General features: G+C 49.6%; 1 protein-coding gene across 2 annotated transcripts in view; it reads left to right on the forward strand.

The window, feature by feature from the left end:
* Nucleotides 1-4,245: 4,245 nt before the first annotated feature.
* The window catches only part of LOC119389950 (transducin beta-like protein 2), a 285,922-nt gene continuing 266,778 nt past the window's right edge, over nt 4,246-23,389 (forward strand). The window contains exons 1-3 of one of the 2 annotated variants that reach the window (XM_037657410.2): nt 4,246-4,608; nt 8,733-8,927; nt 10,122-12,051. In XM_037657410.2, coding sequence (XP_037513338.1) covers nt 4,275-4,608; nt 8,733-8,927; nt 10,122-11,188 — 1,596 coding nt within the window. In that variant the 5' untranslated portion in view covers nt 4,246-4,274 and the 3' untranslated portion in view covers nt 11,189-12,051. Of the gene's footprint in view, nt 4,609-8,732; nt 8,928-10,121; nt 12,052-23,389 lie in introns of those variants that run through there. The other variant, XM_037657411.2, reaches the window with a different exon arrangement.

The raw sequence follows: 23,389 nt of genomic DNA on the forward strand, positions 1-23,389 counted from the left end.
TATCGTGGATGTTCGCATGTGGAACTTGCGCACGCGGAAACGTTGGCCAGCCCGCGCTTATTCTTTTTATGACGTAGCCTCCGAAATCGCGCATACTGAATCTCGGAGGCTGCGGTTATGGCAAATCAGTTCCGCGCAAACCCGCAAGGTGGGGGAAGTGTCGTGAAATACAGCTTGGTGGCACTTGCCGTTACTTTGATTCAAGGAGATGCTCTTAACATTTTTTCATCTATGCGGAAATAAAATGTCAACCGACGGGCAGAAGGAAATGTTGAAAGTAATGAAGAAGCAAGTAGATTGCAGCTAGAGTCAGGTCTAATTAAACTGTCAATTCGAAGCTCGCATTGTATCTGGCCAATCAGGGTGGTAGAAAGGCCAGGAAAGGGTATTCGCAACTCAAATCAACATGAGAGGGCGCTGCGGAGTCTGGCACGGTCTGGCCACGCTGTGCAGCATGGCGGATTCACGGAGGTCCCCGCATCCGCTGTCTCTGACACAAATATGAACTTTTTTGCAATGTGACTGCAGTTCGCGATGTTTTGTAGAAGGGGAGCGGGTTGTCGATGCTGAACATCTCATTTTAGTAGGAACCAGTGGTCCTGCAAGCGCGAGTGGCGTGTTGGAAGTGGTCGCGTTGTGTGTGCGGACCGGCGATCCGGCGTGACTGCGGTGTGTGCGATCCGGTGTGACTGCGGACCCACACGAGATCCTCGTTCGAGTCATAGCGTCACGCTATGACTGACTCGTTCCAACTCGCCCAACAAGCAACGTTCCTCGTTCGAATCGCCGGTGTTTTCCGGGAGCCGTCCATCACTGAAGCGGAGTGCTCGTGCACAGCTGGACTGTCCGCGAAGTGCAAGCACATTTCGGCTGTCTTGATCCACTGTTACAGGTAGGTGACCCGTGACTAGTTACATCGACGCGCATGGTAACGCAGAGCAAGCTCACTGCTTCTTTGCTTTTGAAGCAAGGCTGGCATAACGTAACTGACCCTGCTCCTATTCCGAACTCGTTTTTTTTTCTTTCCTCTAACGAAGTTCGCGCTTCATCATTCATCGTGTTCGACGCACAAGGAGCTGCTGCAGACCAGCAGTTTGGGATAGCAATAGGGCCGATGAAAGGAGTCTGTTGCATTACACCGACACTGGCTTGGTACGGCGTTGTTTTTTAGCCGTCTTCGCTGGCATGGGATATGTGAAAAATAAATTGTGGAAGCTTTATGTGTCGATGTGTGTTGCATTTAGTTTTTCACAACATAAACACAATGTTTTTAGGAAAAAGAAAGGGCACTTGCAAGCAAATTAGGGTCATGTTTGGAGTGTTATGAAACATTGCACACCGAACGTAGCATCTGCAAGACACAGTTTAAAGTTGCTTGTAACCCAATAAAATGATGAATGCTTATGACGCAGACGTCAACATAATCGAAATTATCTACATAACGCTACTTTAGGTACTAATACTGCACTTGTAATACGGTATACGCCAGCAAAAAGTGGATGCGGTTGGTTTTCCTTAACTTGCAAGGGCGAGTAAAATTGTCACGAGGGTGGCATGCGTGTCACCAATTACTGTAATAAACCGGCTGAGTGAAATACCAGCATCATATGGACAAATTCGTGCGTGATTGGAAGACAAATCCGTACTCGTTCGCGGAGAGCTTTTTGAGTGCACTGCGAATTCGTCCGTGCCATGCAAGAGACTGCGCTTTCAATAAATGCCAAGGTTACAATGATGATTGATCGCTTCCCCGAACTTGCTGGTACGCCACTAGTAAACACTAAGACTTCCCACACCCGTTCACGATGCGCGAGCGTTGTGCTGGAAAGTGCATAGGATGCCTTCCGGGTTGCCGCCACGTGTAGTGAAGATACGAACAACGCAGACACCGTTCAAAGGTCGCACATGGGCTCGAACTGCGGCATGAGACATGCAGCAAATAGTCGCAAGTGTGCCCAGAAGATCAAGTCCTCGTATTCCTGTTAACATACAAAGAAAATAAGGTACAGCTCAATCGCACATGGCGCACCGAGACCTCGCAGTGCCACATTTGTTGACATACTTCAGGCGCCGCAGCGACATGTAAAGTCGCTAGATACAATGATCATGTAACAGGTTCTAGTTCACAAGTTTACACTAGTGTCTCACCTGGAAAGAAGAAATCATCCCGTGCAAAATGCCGCGAGCAAACGGTCATCGTCGGCGTCACAGCCTTGCCTATATGCGAAGATTCGCAATCCACCGCGCTCTGCGGTTTCGGTCTTTGCCCTCGGAAGGAAATGCATGAAATAGCGCTATCTTTCCATCTCGCAGACACGCACTGGGGAACACAGCAGAACTGCTTGGCCGTTCGTTTTTTCTTTACTGGCGGCTCCATCTTACCGCCCACGACTGCAGCCGATACGGCACTTATGGCGTCCGGACTGTTTTGGACCTCCGTGCGCTGTTTCCTCCCACTGCCGCTAGGTGCCGCATGAATTGCTGGAGTCGCGAATTAAAGACGGGTTTCTTCTTTTGGCAGCTTTGTGGCTCTCCTGGAGGAGGTGGTAAATACGTTTTTCTTTCAACCAGTTTTGTTATGAAAAGATATTAGAAATGTGTGGGTACTGATCAGGGTAGCTTGCCGAGAAACTCGAAAAGCGCTTAGCGGGTAAATATTTTGTTTTTAATGTAAACCTTGTTGGGAGCGTGCTACTAGAACGGACGACCACAGGCAAAGCCCACAAGACGCGGAACGCAATGCGAAATCCATTTGACGCGCTATATCCTGGTGAGCGGTGTCATTGACTTCCTAGGATTCTAAAGAACCCGTCGCCTTTCGTGACTTTCTTCGTGGCCAGGTCGGTGTAAAAGGTTCTGGTTTGCGTTAAGTAGCACGTGCTAAGTTTGAAAGCGCAGTCACATTGAAAGAGAGCCGATTGACGCACCTTAACATAGCCTGCGACGCAAAGGAAATGAGAGCCTGGACCACGCTGAAGAGAGAGCTTTTGCATCCCGATTGCAACAACGACTTTCGGCTGACGAGTGATAATGAAATGGCATTTGTATGACGTTATGCATCTGAGGTCATAGACGCGTTCTCTCGGAAGAAGTCCCATTTGGTTGCTCTCACGTGGTTAGCACCTGAATATTAATGTGGCTATGTAGCGTTAGATAGGCCAAAGGTGAGAGTAGAGATCTATCTATCTATCTATCTATCTATCTATCTATCTATCTATCTATCTATCTATCTATCTATCTATCTATCTATCTATCTATCTATCTATCTATCTGTCTGTCTGTCTGTCTGTCTGTCTGTCTGTCTGTCTGTCTGTCTGTCTGTCTGTCTGTCTGTCTATCTATCTATCTATCTATCTATCTATCTATCTATCTATCTATCTATCTATCTATCTATCTATCTATCTATCTATCTATCTATCTATCTATCTATCTATCTATCTATCTGTCTGTCTGTCTGTCTGTCTGTCTGTCTGTCTGTCTGTCTGTCTGTCTGTCTGTCTGTCTGTCTGTCTATCTATCTATCTATCTATCTATCTATCTATCTATCTATCTATCTATCTATCTATCTATCTATCTATCTATCTATCTATCTATCTATCTATCTATCTATCTATCTATCTATCTATCTATCTAAACCCAATGTCTTGTAAATATTTATTTTGAGAATTATATCACAGAAGCGGGAAACCACCAACAGCGCTTCGTTGTAATGGTTTACATTGGCACTTATTGATTTCAGTTATATGCATTATTACAAGAAATTTTACTGTATGTATAGGTGCCGTAAGCACATCAGTATTATTGTGCAGAGATTCGCGAAAAAGGTGTGCAGGCGGCATCACTATACCGTGCAGTGATATGGGCCGCCGAAAAGTGGTTCATATCGAGGTGCCGATATAAATATTTTCCCTGTTGGAAGTCCGCCAGCAAGCGATAAAAAAAAAATAAATAAATAATTGTTCCTTCTCCCTATTATCCGAGCGCGAAATAGAACGCAAATAATTCGTATGAAACTAACAAACGCAGAGCAGCTGACGACAAGCTGAGCACGCACGCCAGACAAGCTATTCGACGTACGCGGGTTTTACCAACGAATGATGGGATTTGCGTCACGCCACTTGCGCGACGTGGACATTTCGCAGCAGGCGCGATGAAAAGCGCCCGCTATATATTCTCTCGCGGTGCGAACCCGGATTATCGCCTTACACCGACCCCTCCGCGCTGACATCGTATTTTAGAAAGGCAAGTGATAAAGCGCGCATACTGAGTTTAGGATGCCCAACGACTCAATTCAGTGGGAGCAGAAACAGGGTGCTGGCAACGGTGTGTGCGCCACGACGCGAGCGCCGTCTACACAAGGCCAGCGCACCGGTTGTTGTATCGCAGGTTGTATCTTTTGGCGCGTAGCAGCGTGTCATCATCTAGCCGCTAGTGTGCTACGGGTGCCTGTAGCACATGGGAGCAGGAGCATGGCCGACGAACTAGTGTTTATTACTGCTAATTCACCTGTGATAGTGCTTTCCGCTGTCATCGGGGTCCTCATTCTTCTGATCATTCTCGTGGGAGGCCAGAAGAAGGACGATGTCAAGAAGGAACCTTCGGAAACGAGTGAGTAACGCATCATGTGCGCTGGCTTTTCCCCTTGGCACGGCGCTCGACCAGCGAGGACGCATCTGTGCTTTGCTACCGGCCCTCAGCGAGGTGCTGCGTGTTCTTGAGCAAGGCACAGCGCTTTGCATTTCCACGAAACCGTTCGGGAGCTCGCTTACTTGGTCGCTGTTAGCGTTGCGGCTCATTTCGTTCTCAGCCGAGATGCCCCACTTCGCGTGCCGGCTTCGGAGCCCAACCGCGTGCGTGCACAAAGGCGACGTGGTCGGGCTCCAGCGCTCCGTGAGTAACATTATTCTCCTAAATAGTTGCGCTACGTCACGACGACGACGAAGACGAAGCCAACGTACGGATTTTACAGAAAGCGTTAAGTGGGCACGAATGCGTTTGCAGTTAGCCTTACTTTCCTTTCGATCGCCCGCCTTTTTTCTTCTTATTTTTTTTTTACCCTCGGCTTCCCTAACCGACGCCACCGATCGAAGCTCGACGCATTCGGCTACTTGCAGCTAGCCGTTACTCCCTGAAATTTTGTTACGGCTGAAACGAAAGCTCGTTGTTGGGATTTTTTGCTCGTGAGCAACGAAGTAACGCCGCTGTCCGCACTCTACATTCTGTACGCGCGTTATGGTCCGTTGATTCGGGCGGTCAAGTCCCACTCCAGGCCTCTTTTCTTTTGCACCTTTGTTCATCGGTGCATCCCGAGCCGTTCACGGGGCGAGTGTGTTTGAAGAAAGCGCAAATACAAATAAGGCAAGAAAAAAAGAGTAAGTCCGAACAGGCGGGAGTTGCTCAGAAGCGTCAATGAACGAAGGGGGGTTCTTGACTTCTTCGTATTGTCGGCGAACAAAACACGAACATAAAATAACTGCCGAACGCCGGTGAACCCCTCTGCCGTCGTCGACGTTTGAAGGAGAACCGCGGAGGCGGCGCATTTCGCGAAGGAGGAAAAAACGATGACGGGATATCCGTGCAGTGACCGCGGCGAAGGCTTGTGGGGGGGTGCCGCGAGCCAGGCTTGCAAACCCCCCTCCCCCTCCCGGTATTACCCGCTCCTTGAAGGAGAATGCGTCACACCAGTGAAACAACCGTCGTGATTTATTAGGAAACTTTGAAGCGGTGACGCTTGGCGCAACGCCGCCTTCTCCCCGCACGTTGCGTGGGCAAGGGAAGGGCTCTCTCTCGACGGTTTGCTCTGTCGTCTGCTAGCGCGGCCAGACGTATCTCGTACCTTCGTCCGCGCTGGATCGCCACAACTCTATCCGCAGCTTTGGACGAAAGGCAAGCGCAGGCTTTTATCCTTTAATTAGGACTAGTTCTCGTCCCTTTTGCCTAACGCGCTGGCGTTTCGGCTGCGGTGATTACACGGGCAACGCAATTTGACCTAACCCGGTTTCATTGTGAGTGTTTGGTGCGTGTGTAGAAGGCCGCACCTGGATTGAGGTCAGTGTCAGTCCAGCCCAGCCGCGTGCGTGGGGATCCTGCTTCTTTTCAGTCTTGTCTACAAGAAAGCGAGAAAAAAAAGAAAACACGGTGGGGGGATGGGCTCTCACGGCCTTTTTTTCTCGAGTCTCTCACACTCCTTCGTTTGTGTTGCTTTCGGTGACCCGAAGGCCCCCTTTCGAGCTAGCCGCCGATACATCTGTTGCTCTTTTAGTGGAAAGCGTTCCTTTCTTCTTTTCTGTAACCACGCGCTCTTTCTCTTTCCCTCCGTTAAACCGCTCCGGATGCGAAACCAGGAGGGTGAACCCGTAGAGAGGTCGCAACACCCCATGTTCTCTTTTGTGTCGTTAAAAACGCGATGTATCTACCTGTCGCGTCAGACGCGCACAGCGTCGAGGTTATTCGGCACGTTGTCCGTTTCCTGGGATGCGGGAGATACAACCCTGAAAAAAAAAAAAAAAAAGACTGCCCTTGAAAGAAAAATTAAAGCAGAAACGGGGTTGTTGACGAGAGATAAGGGCTCGTGGCTACGTGGAGGTTGCTTTTGTTTGATAGACACAATGCTCGTTTACAATCGCGATCGCTGTAGGCGACACGTCATCAGCGGGTTGCTTTTTTGATTTCCCGGTACGTGTCAAGAACCGCACCGTCTCCGGACGGAGTGACTAAGCACTTTTGTGTTTACGCTGAAGCTCACATCTGTAGGAGCAGAAACGCGCCCCCTCTCCCCATCCTTCCTCACGTGAAACTGAGTGAGCCTTGCAGTTGTATATAAACAAGTTCGCTTGTCCGATTTGGGTAGTGCGTTCACGTGCGGACCAGGGATCATCAGTGCGTGTGTCTACGTGCGGATGTGGCTATCTGTGACGCACGTGTGTTTTTATGAAGGCAGTTTTCCTGTAAACCATGTAAATTTGGCTCAGCTCAGGGTAGGAGACGCACTGTTTGTGTATCCTGTAACTTGCTTTTAAAGGGGCGCCGATGACCGATAGAAGATATTTTTAACTTAACGGAAGAGCTAGTGTTTTTCCTAGCTATCAGTCTGGAGGTATCGTACATCTGTATGGCACCGAAAATAGCCCTTGCAGTGTGTGTTGTTCTGCCTTGCTGTGAGACGGCGGCGCGCAGTGCCTCATGTATATCTGTTTATATTTTGAGGACAGCAAAAAAGTGGGTCAAAGCTGATAGATGTTGGCGAATCTGAACGCACACGGTCTTGCATGCAAGCTGCAAAATTTGCTGACTCTTGTTAGATGCTTTGCTTGTTTGTTTGCATGTTGAGATGTCGCTGGTTTAGAAGCGCGGTTGAGGGTGCGGAGTCAACAAACAAGGGGGCCATATCTCACTTTTATAATGTGTGTTTGTGTTTACTGCGAAAGAGGGGGGGGGTGGGTGTTGATTTTGTTGGCGACCTCGCTTATATGTAAAAAAAAAAGCGATCATAGCTGATTAAAACGGCATCACTTTTGGTGAGCAGTCGAGTAGACTTTTGTGAAGAGTTTGCAGTCTGTTACAGTGGTTAAGGCATGTTGGTAACAATTTCTTTCGGAAAAATTTCAGCGCACTTTCAATTAGACCGGAACCGAAGGTCGTACCATCGTTACCTTTTTACGCCACGAATGTTTGATCCCACTGATGTCTTCGCTTCGGTTTTCTGCTATCCAGTGTTCTAAACGCAGAAATGCGTATTTCATTAACACGTGCCTTTAGATGATGCAAGAGCTGTAAATAGGAAGCGTGCGAAAGCTGTCACGTGGTGCGATGTGCAATTCGTAGATCGGAATTCAGCTGATTAGCTTCGCGTGCGCTGTTGCCAAATGGTAAGAGCGCCGCGTGGTGGGAATGACTCATGAATTGTACGCAAATGCTTTTTTAACGCCTGTTATATAGAACGTGGGTCTTCTAGAGCAAGTGGGCAGGTACGTTCAGTGTAAAAACGGAGTTTGTACGCAAAGTACACTGCATCGTCGTTCGTGGCATAACGCAGCTTTAGTCGCTCGTCCACTTTCCGGGAACAATTAATTGTTTGGCTCGTTGGTATTGCATTGCTGAAGAGATAAATTAACGCTACCAATGGCAACGCACGCATCTCGAACTTCCGATTTAAGTGTGAGGAAGTTAACGCGTACACTAGGTAACATTTATGATGTGCTTCTGAAGTATGTTTTCAGATGTGGATAGTTGCGGAAACGAGCTTACTCATAAATTAATTGCTACACTAATTAGGTTGCAACTGAAGCTACATTTCATTGTCTGTTTTCTTGCACGGATGTGCTTTACGTGATCACAAATTAGGGTGAAGTTGAAATTTTTCTTTGATGGTGAGATATTCCTTTAGTGTGTCATTTGTTGCCCTAATTTACCTCTTCAGTAAAAAAATGTTGCCACCGTTGTAGCTTAGTGGCTGAGGCGCTGCACAGCCAAGCAGGAGGACGCGGGTTCGATTCCCGGCCACGGTGGCCGCGTTACGTCCATAGAATCTCCCAGATGGTCGAAATTAATCCTGAGGCTTCCGTAATCGCACCGTGGTTTTGGTGCATGAAACACGAGAATTTGATTTTAAAATTTTCATCAAGACGTTCTGTGTGTATCGTCGATAGCTACTCGGAATCGTTGACGTGTAGCTACTCGAAGGTAGCTACTCGCGGTGAAGTGACGGCGGGCTCTCTCTTTTGTCCGCGCAGCCAAGGAAAAGGAAACGGTGCTTAACAAGGAAGTGCGAGCCGTGCCAAAGAAGAAGAAAGTGCAGGAGAAGAAGCGTGACTTGAAGACCCAGTACTTACATCCGTGGCTCATGACGACCTTAAAGGGACACAGCGGCTCCATACTCGACCTGGACTTCAACGGCAACGGCAAATACCTGGCGACCTCGGCTGATGGTAAGTTGAAGGCCTGGCGCTTTTGTCCAGCTCCACATATTCGCGTCCGCGCTTCCTTTGATTTGAAAGCACGCTCTTTTGTTTTCTCATGATGACGCCTGGAGACTCTTATTAGAGTTGCCGTTCATTGACGAAATACAAACTGGATTTCACCGTAAAATGATGCATCATGAGGCAGCTTAGTCTGTGCCATCATAGAGCTTTATTTGCTTTAAAACAAGCAATATCAACAAAACAAACCTGGTGTGGTATTCTGTAAGAGTTCCAGTAAGTGCACTGTTCTATTTCAGTGCACTCCGATTGGCTGTATACCATGTGAGCCAGCGGACTGTACGGCACCAGCCGTGACAGCTGGCTCTGAATTATATCCAATCAGAGTACGCGGGAACGGACGGTGTACTCATACAGGGTACAATTCCGGGACGTTTTGTTGACGCTGTGCGTAGGCTGGTACTCCAGAGTTGCTGTAAATAATCGAATCATTGCTAGATTTAGTTAGACTCCTCCCACTTGTGAAAAGGCATCCAGGTATATCTCCTTGGCTTCTTCTGTAGAAAGAAAAAAGAAAGAAAAACATAGGTTCCTTGATATCGTAATGTATAGCAGCTTTATAAAAGACGTTAAAACACGTAAGCGATAGGACGATATTCGAACGCTCGTGTTACATTAGTAGCCATAGTTATGGGCTCTCTTATTCTCTCTCTGAGGACGCGTTCCTTAGGACATCCTTTTGAGAAAGTAACGCGTAACAAAACCTAGCTACTGCAATTCACCCTCGCTTTATCAGAGCTGTAGAGAACCCTCACCTTTCCCGCTCCTTTGACTACTTTGCGTACGTATGCGTGTGTGGCTGTGTGTATGATGGCATCCCAACGTGCATGCTGGTGCGTGCCATGGCAGGGCGCGAGCTGCCCGGGTGTGGGAGGTATGTGCAAGTCGCTTTGTCATTCCGGTCCAGGAGCCGGAGATCTCTTTGCTTTCTTTCCTTTCCTTGCGGTGCTGGCACTGTCTTTGTCTCCTTGTCCTGGAGAGGCCGTCTTTTATGGCTGTAGATTCTTAGCGCATAGCGCTAGTGAGAGAGAGAGAGGGAGCCCCGCGGGTCCCGCCGCCCAGAGCGCGGGAACCATGTCGAGAGTGAATCCCGACCGCACTATTTTTGTTGTCCTTCTTCCCTGCTTCCTTCCCCTCCCGGAGGTCGCTCGGCTCAGCGTGCCGTCCAGGGTCAGAACAACCACAGCTGTCACAAGTCCTCCTCCGTCGGAGGACGCACGACCACGACCGCGTCCCGGGGTCCACCGAGCCCGCTGGAGGGCGCCTGGCGGCTTCCCCTGTGCGCCGACGACTTGTACCACCAGCTGCTGCGCTACAGACTGACGCCTCAGGAACTGTACCGCTGCGGCTACCCGCGGCCTTGCCCCGACGAGCCCGGCCGCGCCGTGTGGCTGCAAGCGGACGCCGCGACGGCCGACTCGAGCCGCAAGACTTGCTGCCGCTGCGGCTCCTCCTTCGTCATCACTCCGGGCGGCGAGTACTACGCAAACGACGTCTGCACCTTCCACACGGGTCGCCGGGGGCTCGCCGAGTTCTCGTGCTGCGGCGCGACGGGAGACGAACCGGGCTGCGAGCGCTCCGACTACCACGTGTGCGCCCAGGGAGCCCGCGGCGAGCGCGACGGTCCCGCGAGGGGCTTCGTGCGCACTCGTCCCCGACACGGCGTGGCCGGAGGCGTGTACGCGCTCGACTGCGAGATGTGCTTCACCATCCGCGGACTGGAGGTGGCCAAGGTGAGCGTGGTCGGCTCGAACGGCGCCACCGTGTACGACTCGTACGTGCGACCCGGTAGTCCCGTGCTCGACTACAACACAGCCTTCAGCGGCGTGACGGCCGAACACCTGCGCAACGTCCGCACCACGCTGCAGGACGTGCAGGCCGTGCTGCTGCGCCTGTTCACCGCCTCGACGGTGCTCGTCGGGCACGGCCTGGAGAACGACCTGCGCGGACTCAAGATCCTGCACGACACAGTGGTCGACACGGCCGTCGTGTTCCCCCACCACCGGGGACTGCCGTTCCGTCGATCGCTGCGCTCGCTCGTCGGCGCGTACCTCAACCGCGACGTCCAGGACGGGCCCCGAGGGCACGACAGCGTGGAGGACGCGCGCGCCTGCATGGAGCTCATGCTGTGGAAGGCCGGCCGGGACCAGAAGCTGCGCGAGCGACGGAGCCGCGGCGCCGGTGGGCGCCTCATGCAGCCGTCGCTCTAGTTGTGGACAGTGTCGTTCGGTGCTTCGCGCGCGCGCGTGTGTGAGTGAGTTCAAAGGAAAAAGTGTGTGGTGTGGAGGACTCTTTAAAGTGAACGACGCTCGTGCGCGGGGCTCCCTCTATTTCTCTATCTCTCTCTCTCTCTCAACCAGACCTGCTATCCTCTCTCTCTTTATGAAGAAAGACAAGAATTCGTGCTGCCCTCGGCGACACCAACCAACGCACACTGCCATGATGTGACACCTGCTCCCTATAAGCGGATCTATCCTCTCGGCGGCTCGTTCTGCCTGCACGCGCCCGGCTGGTCTGTGTGTGTGTTGTTGCCCGTGAGAAAAAAAAAAGAAAAAAAATTAATGGACGTGCCGCTGTGCGAGGACTGGACCATTGAGACGGAGCGGTGCCACCGAACCACGGTTGTGAAAAAAATGTGTCACTCTCCGGACTTTTTTTTTATTGTTGATTTTTTTTTCTCAAGGACTTGTTGGGGGACTATTGTGTCTCAGTGTTGGTGGACGCTTGTTTGGGAAGACGCCGTTGTACTTCTTGTTTTCCGCCCCGTTTTTTTTTTCCCTTATTCGTACAAAGTAAAAAAAAAAAGTCTTATATGACTCAGGAAGGAAGGAGGGCGTCTTTCCAAAATAGAAAAAAAATCGTATAGAGGAGGAGAAGACAGAAGCCGAGACGAGCCGACAAGACCGCGCATCGACCATCTTGTACAGTCTTTTATTTATTGTCACGTGCCCATCGTCATGCTGTCATTTTACACGTGCGGCTGGGTCTCGTGCAGCTTGCGGATCTTAATTTATTGATATGCCCATTTTTTGTATTTTTTTTTACTGCCATTAAAAGGAAAATATTTTTTTCCTCGGCGACCAACGTATCTGTAGTACGGGACTTGTCTCTTACTCTCTCTCTCTCTCTCTCGCGTGTCGTGCATACAATTGCGGACACTGCGAATCGACTGTGCACATACCTTTCCATCCTGTTGAGTGTAAGTGTTTGACAGTTCGGTGCAGTGCTGCATCGCGTGTGTGTCTATACTGTGTCGGTGTATAGGATGCCGCGCATATGGATTGCTGGTTCGCAAGTACCATGCTCTCGGGTTCGTTCAAACTAGAGCTCATGTATGTACAAGGCCAGGCAAGGCACCTAAGTTTGAATGAGGTCGAAGAGCCGATAGAACAGACTTTAGTCGGACAAACCATTGGGCTAGATGGTCTTATATTATAACAAGGTCAGAGTAGCGCAAATGAAGGACACACATACTAGGCAGACAAGGTGTCCTCCTTCATTAGCGCTATTTTGACTTCGTCATAACGATAGAACCTCATGCAGGTTTACGTCAATGACGTCATGCCGTCTCATGTTGCCGAGGGGTTTGTTGAAACTGTGGTGACTGGTCTTTCATATACCCCTTCAGCACCTGCTGGCTGTTTCATCTGGCGTTGGCTAGCTACCTCGTAACTTAAGCAATCAACAGTGCCTCAGACCTTGTACTTAATTTCTTACGAGCTGTACTAACCATAGTTTCCGGCTATATTTGCTAGAGGGAACTGTGGCCCTGCGATTGCTCAGGCACCTTAGGAATGATGGGCAGTACGTGGATTTTGCCAAGTCTTTGTGCTTGCGGGTTCGAACGCACTTGCCAAGACTTTGTTTATTGTTGTCTTTTGGCTTTTGTTTCGGTTAGAAGAGCGGCTCGTTGTGAACCTCGTGAGCTGATTTCATTTGTTAAGTCTGAAAGGGTCCTGGTGGGGAAGTTGGACTTTGAAGTTTTTGCTGGACTTTGTCTTGCGACAAAGTGGCTGGAGGCCACACGGAGCCGAAAGAGCGAAGCATATATATGCAAATCCATGTACTACCCATCATTCCCATGCTGGCTTGAAGCACCATGCGTGTCAGCTCCCGTGGACACTGGCGCCAGATTTCCGTCTAGTGTATTATAAAACTCTATGGTACTGACCACGTACAGTATTGCTAAGCTGCCAGGCACCCGTTCCAGTGAGCTGTTGAACTCGTGCACAATAGACATAGAAGATATATGTATACGGCACAGCAACCACGCGGTGTCATGACGGCCGGGTTAGTGACATCGTGTATAATTAAGCTGCAAGACCACCAGCCCCGTCTCCAGAGTCAGCGAAGAACTTCAGTGGAACGGCGAGAGGTCTCATGGCGGAGCTGTTGTAAGCGACTCTTAGCGTTGTTCGAGGAAAAGCCGTTGCCACGGCTAAAAATGTATTGACTCACGCCTCGGAGCGCTTGCCAAAACGTTGCCACAGGGCGGCTCTGGGGCATAGCGTCCTCTCGCAACTGGATGCGTTGCGCAACTACCGTAATGAAGCGAGCCTTGCCGCTTCCTCCGCGTCGGATGTTGGGACGATCCGCGCAACGACCACGAAAATGCGACGGCGCATGCTTGAAACAAACGCAGGTGGTGGCGATCTCTTGTGAATCCCCCCCGCTGTTTCTGTAATTGACGATGTCTTTGTTTAATGAACACTGTCCTTGAGGGCTTTTGAATACAACAATACCAGAGAGAAGTTGAAAAGCTTTTATTCTTTTTTAGTTGGGCTTCAATACATCGCTGGCAACGGCACGAAGGCTTGATATGCATAGGCGTGTGTAGGTGTGCGGTTGCCGTTGGTGTGCTTCATGAAATTTGGATGGAAAAGGAGACAGTTTTATAATAGGGTAACGCAAAGTTTCGCGTTAGCGTTTGTCGCCACTACGCATGCGTCATGCGCTAACCTCTTGCGTACCCCCGTTAAGTTACGAAAATAGCGTATCGTACCCAAGCAGCGCTAACGCTGCGAACCCTCTTCCAAAACTGCCTAATAAGTCTGGTACTTCTATACCGGGGCAATATTACGTATTTATTACATGATTGAGGTCGGAGATCTGTACATGTATTTACCACGAAACGTGTGGAATAACGCGTTATTAAGACCAGAGGCCGCAGTGCAGCGCTTGCGCCTGGGACCGAAACGTAGTGCGTTGTTTACAGCAATCGCAGAAGCGGAAAAAGTCGCGTAAGCAGTACGACTTTGGTGGCGTGTCGTGGAGTCTATAAGTTGTAGTTGTGACACACGAAGTTGCTGTTCCGTAGAAATTTGACTTGCAGAACTGTACTGCACCGAAAAACACGAGGAATCGTGTTATGAACGCGCTACTCGCAGCGCTTGCCTGCTATGTAGGAGGTGTGTGTTTGATCAGAACGGTTGCAGAGAAGAAACACGGCCTGTTGGTTGGTGATGGAACCACGACGGCCTCATGCCTTGGTAATGAATCTGCGTGCTACGAAACAGGCGCAGGAAGATACTTAGCATCGTCAAGGACAGCGCGCCGTAATTGAGCCAACAGTTGAAGCTTTTAAAAAAAAAACAACGTTTCGTTCCTCGTCTCCGTGTGGTTCGCCGCTTGTTGCCTGGCGCTTGCGCGGGGCGTTTTCCTGCAAGCAGCGAGGACGTTGCATTGACTACGCGCCGCGCGCGAATTGCGTCATTATCAACGCCGAATCAAAACTCGAAAGCGCGTTCCGAGGGTGATACGCCGGCGCAAGGCGTCGTTGTGGGATAATCCCGCACCGGAGAGTCCCATGCCTCATCGACGACCCTTTCGCGTCGTATAATTGCTGCTTCACCACCGGCAAGTCGATCGAAGGACCTTTCTTTTCCTCTAGGGGTGTGCGAATATCAATTTTTTCGAATACGAATCGAATACGAATATCCACCTTCGAATATCGAATCGAATATCGAATATCAAAGGAAAAATGCCTCCACAGTAACAATATTTTATTTAACATGTAGCTATTTGAAGAAAAAAAAACATTAACAGCCCGACTGGCGACACAACATACACTGCTATCTCCAGAACACAATGTCCAGATGTCAAAATGGCTGACTGGCCTAGTTGGTGATTCATTCTGCTTGCTTGAAATGCGAGCGCTTAACGTAGACAAGGATGTAAAGAAATAACACACGGACAATGTCCGGGCTAGCACAATGCAAATCACAACACAAGCAAATATCACGGCACAATGAAAGTAATGACTACATGTTATCATGAAGAAATATGAGTTGCTCCACATGATCAGGCAGCAGGCGCTCCGTTGTAACAGAGACACCCCCCCCTCCTGCCACTGAAAAGGCACGCTCGCTTGGAACAGAAGCAGGGGCGTAGCCAGAAATTTTTTTCGGGGGGGGGGGGTTCAACCATATTTTATGTAGGTTCGTGCGTTTGTATGTGTGCGTGTAATATACGCAAGCAAAACTGAAAATTTTCGGGGGGGGGGGGGGTTGAACCCCCCAACCCCCCCCCCCCCCCCCCCCCCCCCTTGGCTGCGCGCCTGAACAGAAGTGGCTGGTATAGGGAGTTACATGGGGCAAAGCTTTGCCAGACTGGGGTATCTGAAGGTGCCTACAGTCTGCCACCAGTCACGTGAGTCACTGTCTTTCTTCAGAAGTGGCCCCGCATAGTGAACGAGTGGTAGTGCGGCACGTTACGGCCGCATAATATTGAAAATGTACGGTTACATGATCGCCAACAGCGCTGCACGTCGGAGATGCACCAGCAATAAATCATACGTATTGGGGCGCTCGTCGCAGGCAGATATCGTGCCTCCGTGTACTTACGATGTTTATCGCTCCTCTCGGCAAAGTTTTTAGCGATACGAACGCAGCAGAAATGTGGAAGACGAGTTATTTTATGCATGATAATCGAATCGCATATTCGCATTTTTCGAATATTCGAAGTTATCGAATATTCGAAACTTTTTGAATACACGATTTTCGAATCGAATACGAATATTTCGAATGTAATATTCGACGAATATTCGAAACTTTCGAATATTCGCACACCCCTATTTTCCTCGTGTTGACGCCACGCCACCGATGAACACCTGTAACCGAACCGTTGCAATGGCACGTATAGACCTTTTCAACGGAGAAAGGGAGCACCTTTTTTCTGGGCTGTTGCACGGGAGTACAAGGACTGACGCACGCTGATGTTGCTGCCTTGGCAGTGCATTTTCAGGTGGTCACGCACATTTACAACAGTCCAGAGGGGATTATGGCCGCGCCCAGGGAGCCTTCGTTGAGAAGGTGCGTAGTGGTGTGGACTTCATGCTGTGCCAAGAATCATCGCGCTGATTGGGTGTCCGCCGACTCGTATGAACGACACGCAACGCGCGCCCATGACGCCGCTGCTTCTCATCTGACGACGCGGCGAGGGGAACGGCTGGCCCGAGTGCGTTTTGTGACGTCGAGCGCCGTACGCGACCTCTGGCAGCGCGCGGGAGCATGTCGGCGGCGATGTGGAGGAGTCCGCGAGGCCTTGCGTCACGCGCGCGGTGGTGTCAGATGTCAAGGCGTGTAGCTCGAGTGACCATCAATTAATATGTATACCATCCGCGTCGGCCTCCTCGGCTTCTTTCAAGTATACGTCGTGGTTAACGGCTTTTACAGGGCGTTGTAATTAAACGCTGGTCGGTAATTAATTAACGGGCGCGCTAACGTGTAGCGCACGAGCACGAAATGGAACACGCCCACGACTGTCCCTGTTACAGCTTTTTTTCCCCCTTTCTATTTCTTGATTAGGCTTTCCAGCGATTCGGTCTTCTACGGTGTATAAGACTGAAGTTGAATGACCTTCTGTCCAATGCCAGGAAACATTATGCCGGAATGCAGGCGAACTGCTTTGCAAAGTTGCAGCCTTTGGAGCTTATCCCTAAGTAGGTATTGAGCGCGCGTTCGCCCAGTCGCGTTGCGAGAAAAAAAGAAAAAAAGAAAACACCTTCCCCCCGCCATTTTGTTTAGATTCGAAGCCGATCCATCATTTACGAACGAAAAATTGTATGGCGCTCCGTAAACATGACAAACAAGCGTTCTCTTATAGCCAATTACAAGAGCTGACCCAAATCGGGCCAGTCCAGCTCGCTCCGTGTCTGGCTGCTACTCTGAAACGCGTATAACATCTGTAGGGGCGGATGAACAACTGCGTGCGTTGTCGTTTTTTGCAATCCGCTAGCGTTTTCGCTGCAAGTACTCGTTCAGTACATTGCAGAGACACCAAACTTTGAGAACTGATTTCATGTTCAACATAGGTGGGTGTGCTGGTGTCCCGATAACACACATCAACCTGCAACGACATCTCCACGAAGAGGGTAGACACGAAACCCGGAAAGGTACCAAACCAGCGGGGTCCACATTCCACGCTGGATGACCGGAAGTATTAAGTACGCTGGAATTTCGGGCAGGGCGGTTGGGTTCCTCCGTAGTGTCCGAGCTTTGCAAAGCAAGGAATGTCCAGCGGCGTTTTCCTCCGGCTCGCGGTCCCAAGAGCACGCAGGGAACTGCGAAGCGTGAGCTTTGTGCACGTGGGTGTAGCCCCATTTGGCTTCCGCAAAGCGTGCACAGCAGACCGCCACGCCACCTCCGCTGTGGGCCAAAATAGTTTAGCACCGTCTGTTTCCGGGATTACGTCGACGTTTATAGGCGCTGCGTTTACCGGCCGCCTTCCCGCCCTATAACGATGAGGTCTTGTAATGGACATTGCTTGTGTTGTGCACGGCTCACGACAAACAAAACTTCGCTGCAGGTGCAGCTAGGAAAGTCGCACGTGCCGCTATACGTGCCGTGCTCGGAACGAGAACCACACGTCCTGAATTCAGCAGAGAGGCTTGCACACTTCCGAGAATCAGCAAACATATCCAACTTTGTTTACATCTCCAGTCACGGAGGTCCGCTCACTCCAGAGATTCTGCTCCATGTCCAGCCCAGCTCCATGGATTAACTCACTTGGGCCATAGGTAGAAGTCAGCGTATACAACATGACCCAGTGTCACGTATACTTCCATCTGATCGCTATCCACAAACCACACTATAGATGCTTTGCCGCAGTCTCTGTCAGCGGGACTGTACTGACATGCGCCGTTGTCTCCTGGTATACGTGCCACCGTCACTCGGTCAGTTAAGCCATGCTGCTTTTGGTGTCCCGAACGTGAAAGGTCTTATCAGCTATAATCTCGCTCACAAAGGTTACACAGAGGCCATCACCCGCGTGCGATTGTATACACGTCCGCATTGTATCTCGTTCCCTGCAGATCGACGTCTTTATCCACCGCTCCGTGCGTAAGCTTTGCCTGCGACCATACCTGGCGAGTCGGGGCATATCGTATATACTACATGCTGCCGTACATAGCTGGCTTTCGCACGAAAGCGTTCGCCTTTTGCCTGCGTGCTAGCAGATGATTGGACGGGCTGCCGGCGTCATCAAGAATTAAACCAATCGCGCGCGGAACAGAGTCGGCATTGAGTGGCTTTTATATAGGGCAGGCGAATGTCGTGCGTCAGTTGCAACTGACTGCCAGCGTATCTGACATGTCAGATACGCTGGCGACCACGTGTCACCTGCGAAATTCTTTGACTTTGTGTTCTGTAAGGTTGGATAGATTTCGAGAAAGACAGCGTTCGCTTGAACTAATGGAAGCGTTAATGTGGGTGTCGCTCATAGAGTGATGAATACACAGAAAGATACGTCGGCTCTTTCAGCACTGCCGATGTCATAAACTCAACTTGAGGAATGTGAGAGGAAGACAAGAACTAGTAAAAGTAAACGAAAACGAATATTTATGTCGTGTTTCCAACACACTTTTCTATGTCAGCCCGAAACAGTCAAAACACAACGCATAAGTTGCCCCCCCCCCCCCCCAGTAAACAAAAGAAAAAAAAAAAAACCTGGCGCCTCCCCTGCGAGAATTATGCCTGTAAAGGCACTGGCGTAGCCGTGGGGTGGGGATCGGAGGGGTTGAACCCCTCCCCCCCCCCCACCCCCCCACGATATTTTTTGAATGTCGCATATATATATATATATATATATATATATATATATATATATATATATATATATATATATATATATATATATATATATATATATATATATATATATATATATATATATATATATATATACAAGCGCACATAAAAACACACGCACGAACGGACATAAAACATGGTCGATCCCCTCCCGAAAGCAAATTTCTGGCTACGCCCCTGCTGAAGGGGCAAGTCTTCATCACAAATATAGATAGAGAATGTAGAAATATAGGGGAACTCTCTTAACTGATTCAGGTTTCCTCATTAGTGTCCTTTTAAAACACCACTAATGAATGAATGAGGGAAGTAATTAGTATACGAATGTATACAGCCGCTATTCGCCGCGAGATCGGGCTACAGGTGGCAGCACCGTCGCCGCGCTAGTGTGGATAGGCGGTTGTCGGCGCGTATACCAACGTGCACAACAGCGCTTCGTTGTGAGCGATGAGACCCAATTTCCGGCAAACAAAATGCGTTGACTGCAGCTTTGTGGTAATATGTGCGATCTTCATTCCCGAATTAATGCACGAAGCGCGCCAAACGTTACAATTATTAGTGAGAGAAGCGCATTCTGCCAACGAACGGGTCGCTCGCCTTCGGCGACAGTCGGCGTTTTCGCAATGGGTGACGTTTTCTTGTTGTTTTATTTGTACATGTTTAGCTTGTGCTCCACCTACTACGCACTGCTGTAGCGCACGACTGAATTAACTATTTACTTCTTGTTCATTTGGATGCCCCTCAACAAAAAGAAAGCCCGTATTCCTGCACGATGAGTTGAAATAGCACTTTGTGCACTGCGTGCTCAAATATTCATTAGCATTTCTTATTCAGTTCTCCATGAAATGTAGGACAGTATATGGGTTCACTGAGGAAAGCTTCGTGGCTGACAGCGCTTTAGCGCTACGGAGACGTTTAACACGTACACGCTTGTTTTTATTCCAGTAACAATACATAAGGGTAACTGTACAGCACGGAAATTTCTTCGATTGATTACTTGCACGATAGTAATGGAACAAAGGTCCGGTTATTTCACTGGACCAAAGTACGTTTTTTCATACGAATAATGTCCGCTGTCTTCCGTCAATCTAAACAACGCAACACAAACGCTCAAGATAATGTAAAGAAAAAAAGATGTGGCTTCGCGTGAAATTACTACGACATAAATGTAAACTACGCCCTTTGGATTAATTTTGACCATTAGCGCTCTTTAACGCACACCTTAATCTAAGTACACCGGTGTTTTGTATTAATTTCGCGACAAGTTAAAATTGCGCAAGGCAACTCAGTTTTGCGATTTCCGTGTGATTTCATTTTCTGTTCTTTTTAGGGGACAATTTAGGTACCGAAGTGTCACACGTGACTTAGCAGAAATATTTCTCTCTAGTGAGACCATGACCGTACACAACTAAAGCTCGTCGCGTAACGTATAAACAACACCTAACCACAACGCTCAAGTACATGCGAGCCTTTTTTTTTTTTTACCACCGCGCCGCTAAAAGGCTATATTCACATGAGATTTAATACTTCTCATCTTTAGGGCAACACCAAGTGCACTTTGCAATGCGCTTGAACCATAGAGCGGCACCTACACTGATATGACTCTCGTGAACGGATGGTACGACGGACGGTACACACAGCACTGTAGACAAGTGCACTCACCGATCTTATTACAGTATACATATACAGCCGATCAAGGCCAAATGCTTCTTTACATCGTGTTAGGCATACGTACGAGCGGTTAAAGTTGCACTAACGCAACGGAACAAACCGCCTTTTGAGGACCTGCGTGACGTACGCGCACATGCAAACACAACGGGGCTAGCAGACGACGCACGGAGCAATCCACACTAGGCACGGTTCAGCCAGAAGCCGCTAGGCGGCGACTGTGCTCGATCTCGCGGCCAATCGAACCGTATTGGCCTCGAGGAGTTACGGAGTCGCCCTCTGTCGGACGCGCCTCGATTGCGTGCTAGGCAGGATTACCGCCGGCGCGCTCCCCATAGGTTTTGCTGTCGGCGCTCTACAAAAACACCTCGCGGAAGCCCTCCAGGGCATTTCTGTAAGTACTTTCGAAATGAACTGTGTTCTTTACTGTCAAAATAATCATTTTCGATGAACTGAAAGCACAAGATATTCTACAGTCGCTGTCTCTTTGCAGAAAACCGAGCACCCGCGTCACTCTGTCACCGCGTTGGAGACCCCTGAACCGGCTTCTTGCGTGAAAGGTAGTCACTCGCTGAGTGCAAGCTGTGAAATATCTCGTTAGAGTAGACTGCCTGTATAAACAAACGGAGCATAACAGAAAGAAGCCTCAAGCCAGCGATCGCACGGGTTCGCGACGTTTGACGGTGCCTCTGCATGTATGAGCGTCTGCATGTATGTTCGTACTGATGGTTTCGCTTTTGCTACGAGCGCGTTTTGACACCGCGCTGTGAACTTTAGGCCGCAAAATATGAGAATTTGTGAGTAAACAAACAACTACTGTTGCGCGGACGCTATCAGAGCAGTTCAAAAACAATTTCCTTACAACTGCGGCTTCGGTGCGCATGGCAACTTCGTGATCTGCCGTCCCGACGATTCAGTGTTTTTTTTTTCTTTTTCAGTCTAAATTCAGGTACGTTTCAATGTCATTTGACAAGTTTCTCGCACTGCGTATTGATCGGTCTTCTCAGCGGGCAAATGCCGCTGCTTCTGTTTCTTTATTCAGCGCATTCGTTTCGTTTGGTGCTCACACAAAACGTGAGCAAATGCGACGCCTTTTTTTTTAATGCTCCTTAATTATCGTTCCGTTTGCATTCCAGTGAACTTGCCGCTCTCTGTCATCAACAAATTCATAGACCAAAGCTTCACCACTTCGAGATTGCTGGTGGAAGAAGAAGCAGTCTACGAGACCGAGCATGTAGTAGCATGCGACGCCTAGGAAAAGAAAGAAAATACAGTAACGTTTGCCGGACTTGTTCTGCAAACGTCGGCTGTGAACTAGGACCCACATGAACTTGAAATGGCGGTGAATAAAATAGAAGGTATTGCAGCAACCAGCAGCCGCAAAACAGGATAGTAATTATTTGCCGTGTACCCGAGCAATTTTGGCAGCAGTGTCGTGTCTAACGCCAACAGGGTGGCATCTTTCCCACGTGAATAAATGAGGCTCCAAGAAAATACGTGGGGTTGGCCGGTGGGCCGATCACAGAGGCAATGCAAAATTTATGTAGCTTATGAAGCAATGCGTGCCTCATCAAATGGGAAGGTTGCCCGTCGGCGTCCCGCGTCGGCGGCGTCAACACGAGTGATGCAAAAAATATTCGTCACGTGATGGTGTCACCATATGACGTCATCATGACGTCACAGATCGCCATATGTAGAGTCATTATGACGTCACATAATGACGTATTCACACATCATGGTCACTTTGCATTGCCTCCGTGATCGGTCACGGAGGCCATGCAAACCCGCGTTAGGTGCAGAACGCTTTTGGAGGGGGGCGCGGGAGAATCAGTACATCGAGTGACAAGAAGATGGCTTTCGCCTTCTAGTCATCTTTAACGAATGCATAAGGGACCCTGTGCGTTTTTTAATTTAACGTATCTAAACAATGACTTGCGTATCTGCAGCCGATTTTGTGGACGCTGAGCATGGGGCCGACGATCAAGAGGTCGCATTGGAGGGTTCTGAGATGGCATCGCACGTGGTAAAAGGTAGCGCTTTTTCCATCGTGTGGCAGATAAGCATCATTTGCCGGCGGGAAGCGCGCGCGAGCCATCGTCTCAGTGCGCGCTGTCTGCTACTCACCGAACATCGCAGGCCCGACGCAGTAACAAAAGTCTTCGTCGCGGAAGTGCTTCTTGCACACAAGACTCGTAGCGGATGGCTACTTGCCGGTACTTAGCTTTACAACCCATCCTTCACGCTGTTTCTTGTCCCGCGGTTACCAGTGCAGGCTGACACTGGGCTCCTTTGCGTAAGCGTGGCACTGCGGCACCGAGCGGTACAGCCCCATGTTCGTCGCCTTCGGAGGCAGCCACTCTATTACAATGGTTTCAATTGAGTAGAAAATGAGAGAAAACTTCCGAATTTGAACAGACCGCAGCGCATGTGGGACTTGAAACTCATTTTCAAAGCACGCGTCAGTGCGCCACAAGCAGCCGACGCGGCCGCTGAGACCACGTGATCCTGCCAAGCACGTCACGCCGACGGTGGCGCCGGCGTTTCCAGTGGTGGGCCTCGAGGCCAATAGTGCGCCGTTTTATACATGTCGACGAATAAGACTGAAACGCTCCTGCATGTTATATATTTACTTGAGGCAATGCTGCGGATCGCTTTTCAAAA

Source organism: Rhipicephalus sanguineus, chromosome 4 (assembly GCF_013339695.2).
Source record: "Rhipicephalus sanguineus isolate Rsan-2018 chromosome 4, BIME_Rsan_1.4, whole genome shotgun sequence".
In the NCBI taxonomy this organism is placed as follows: Eukaryota; Metazoa; Arthropoda; class Arachnida; order Ixodida; family Ixodidae; genus Rhipicephalus; species Rhipicephalus sanguineus.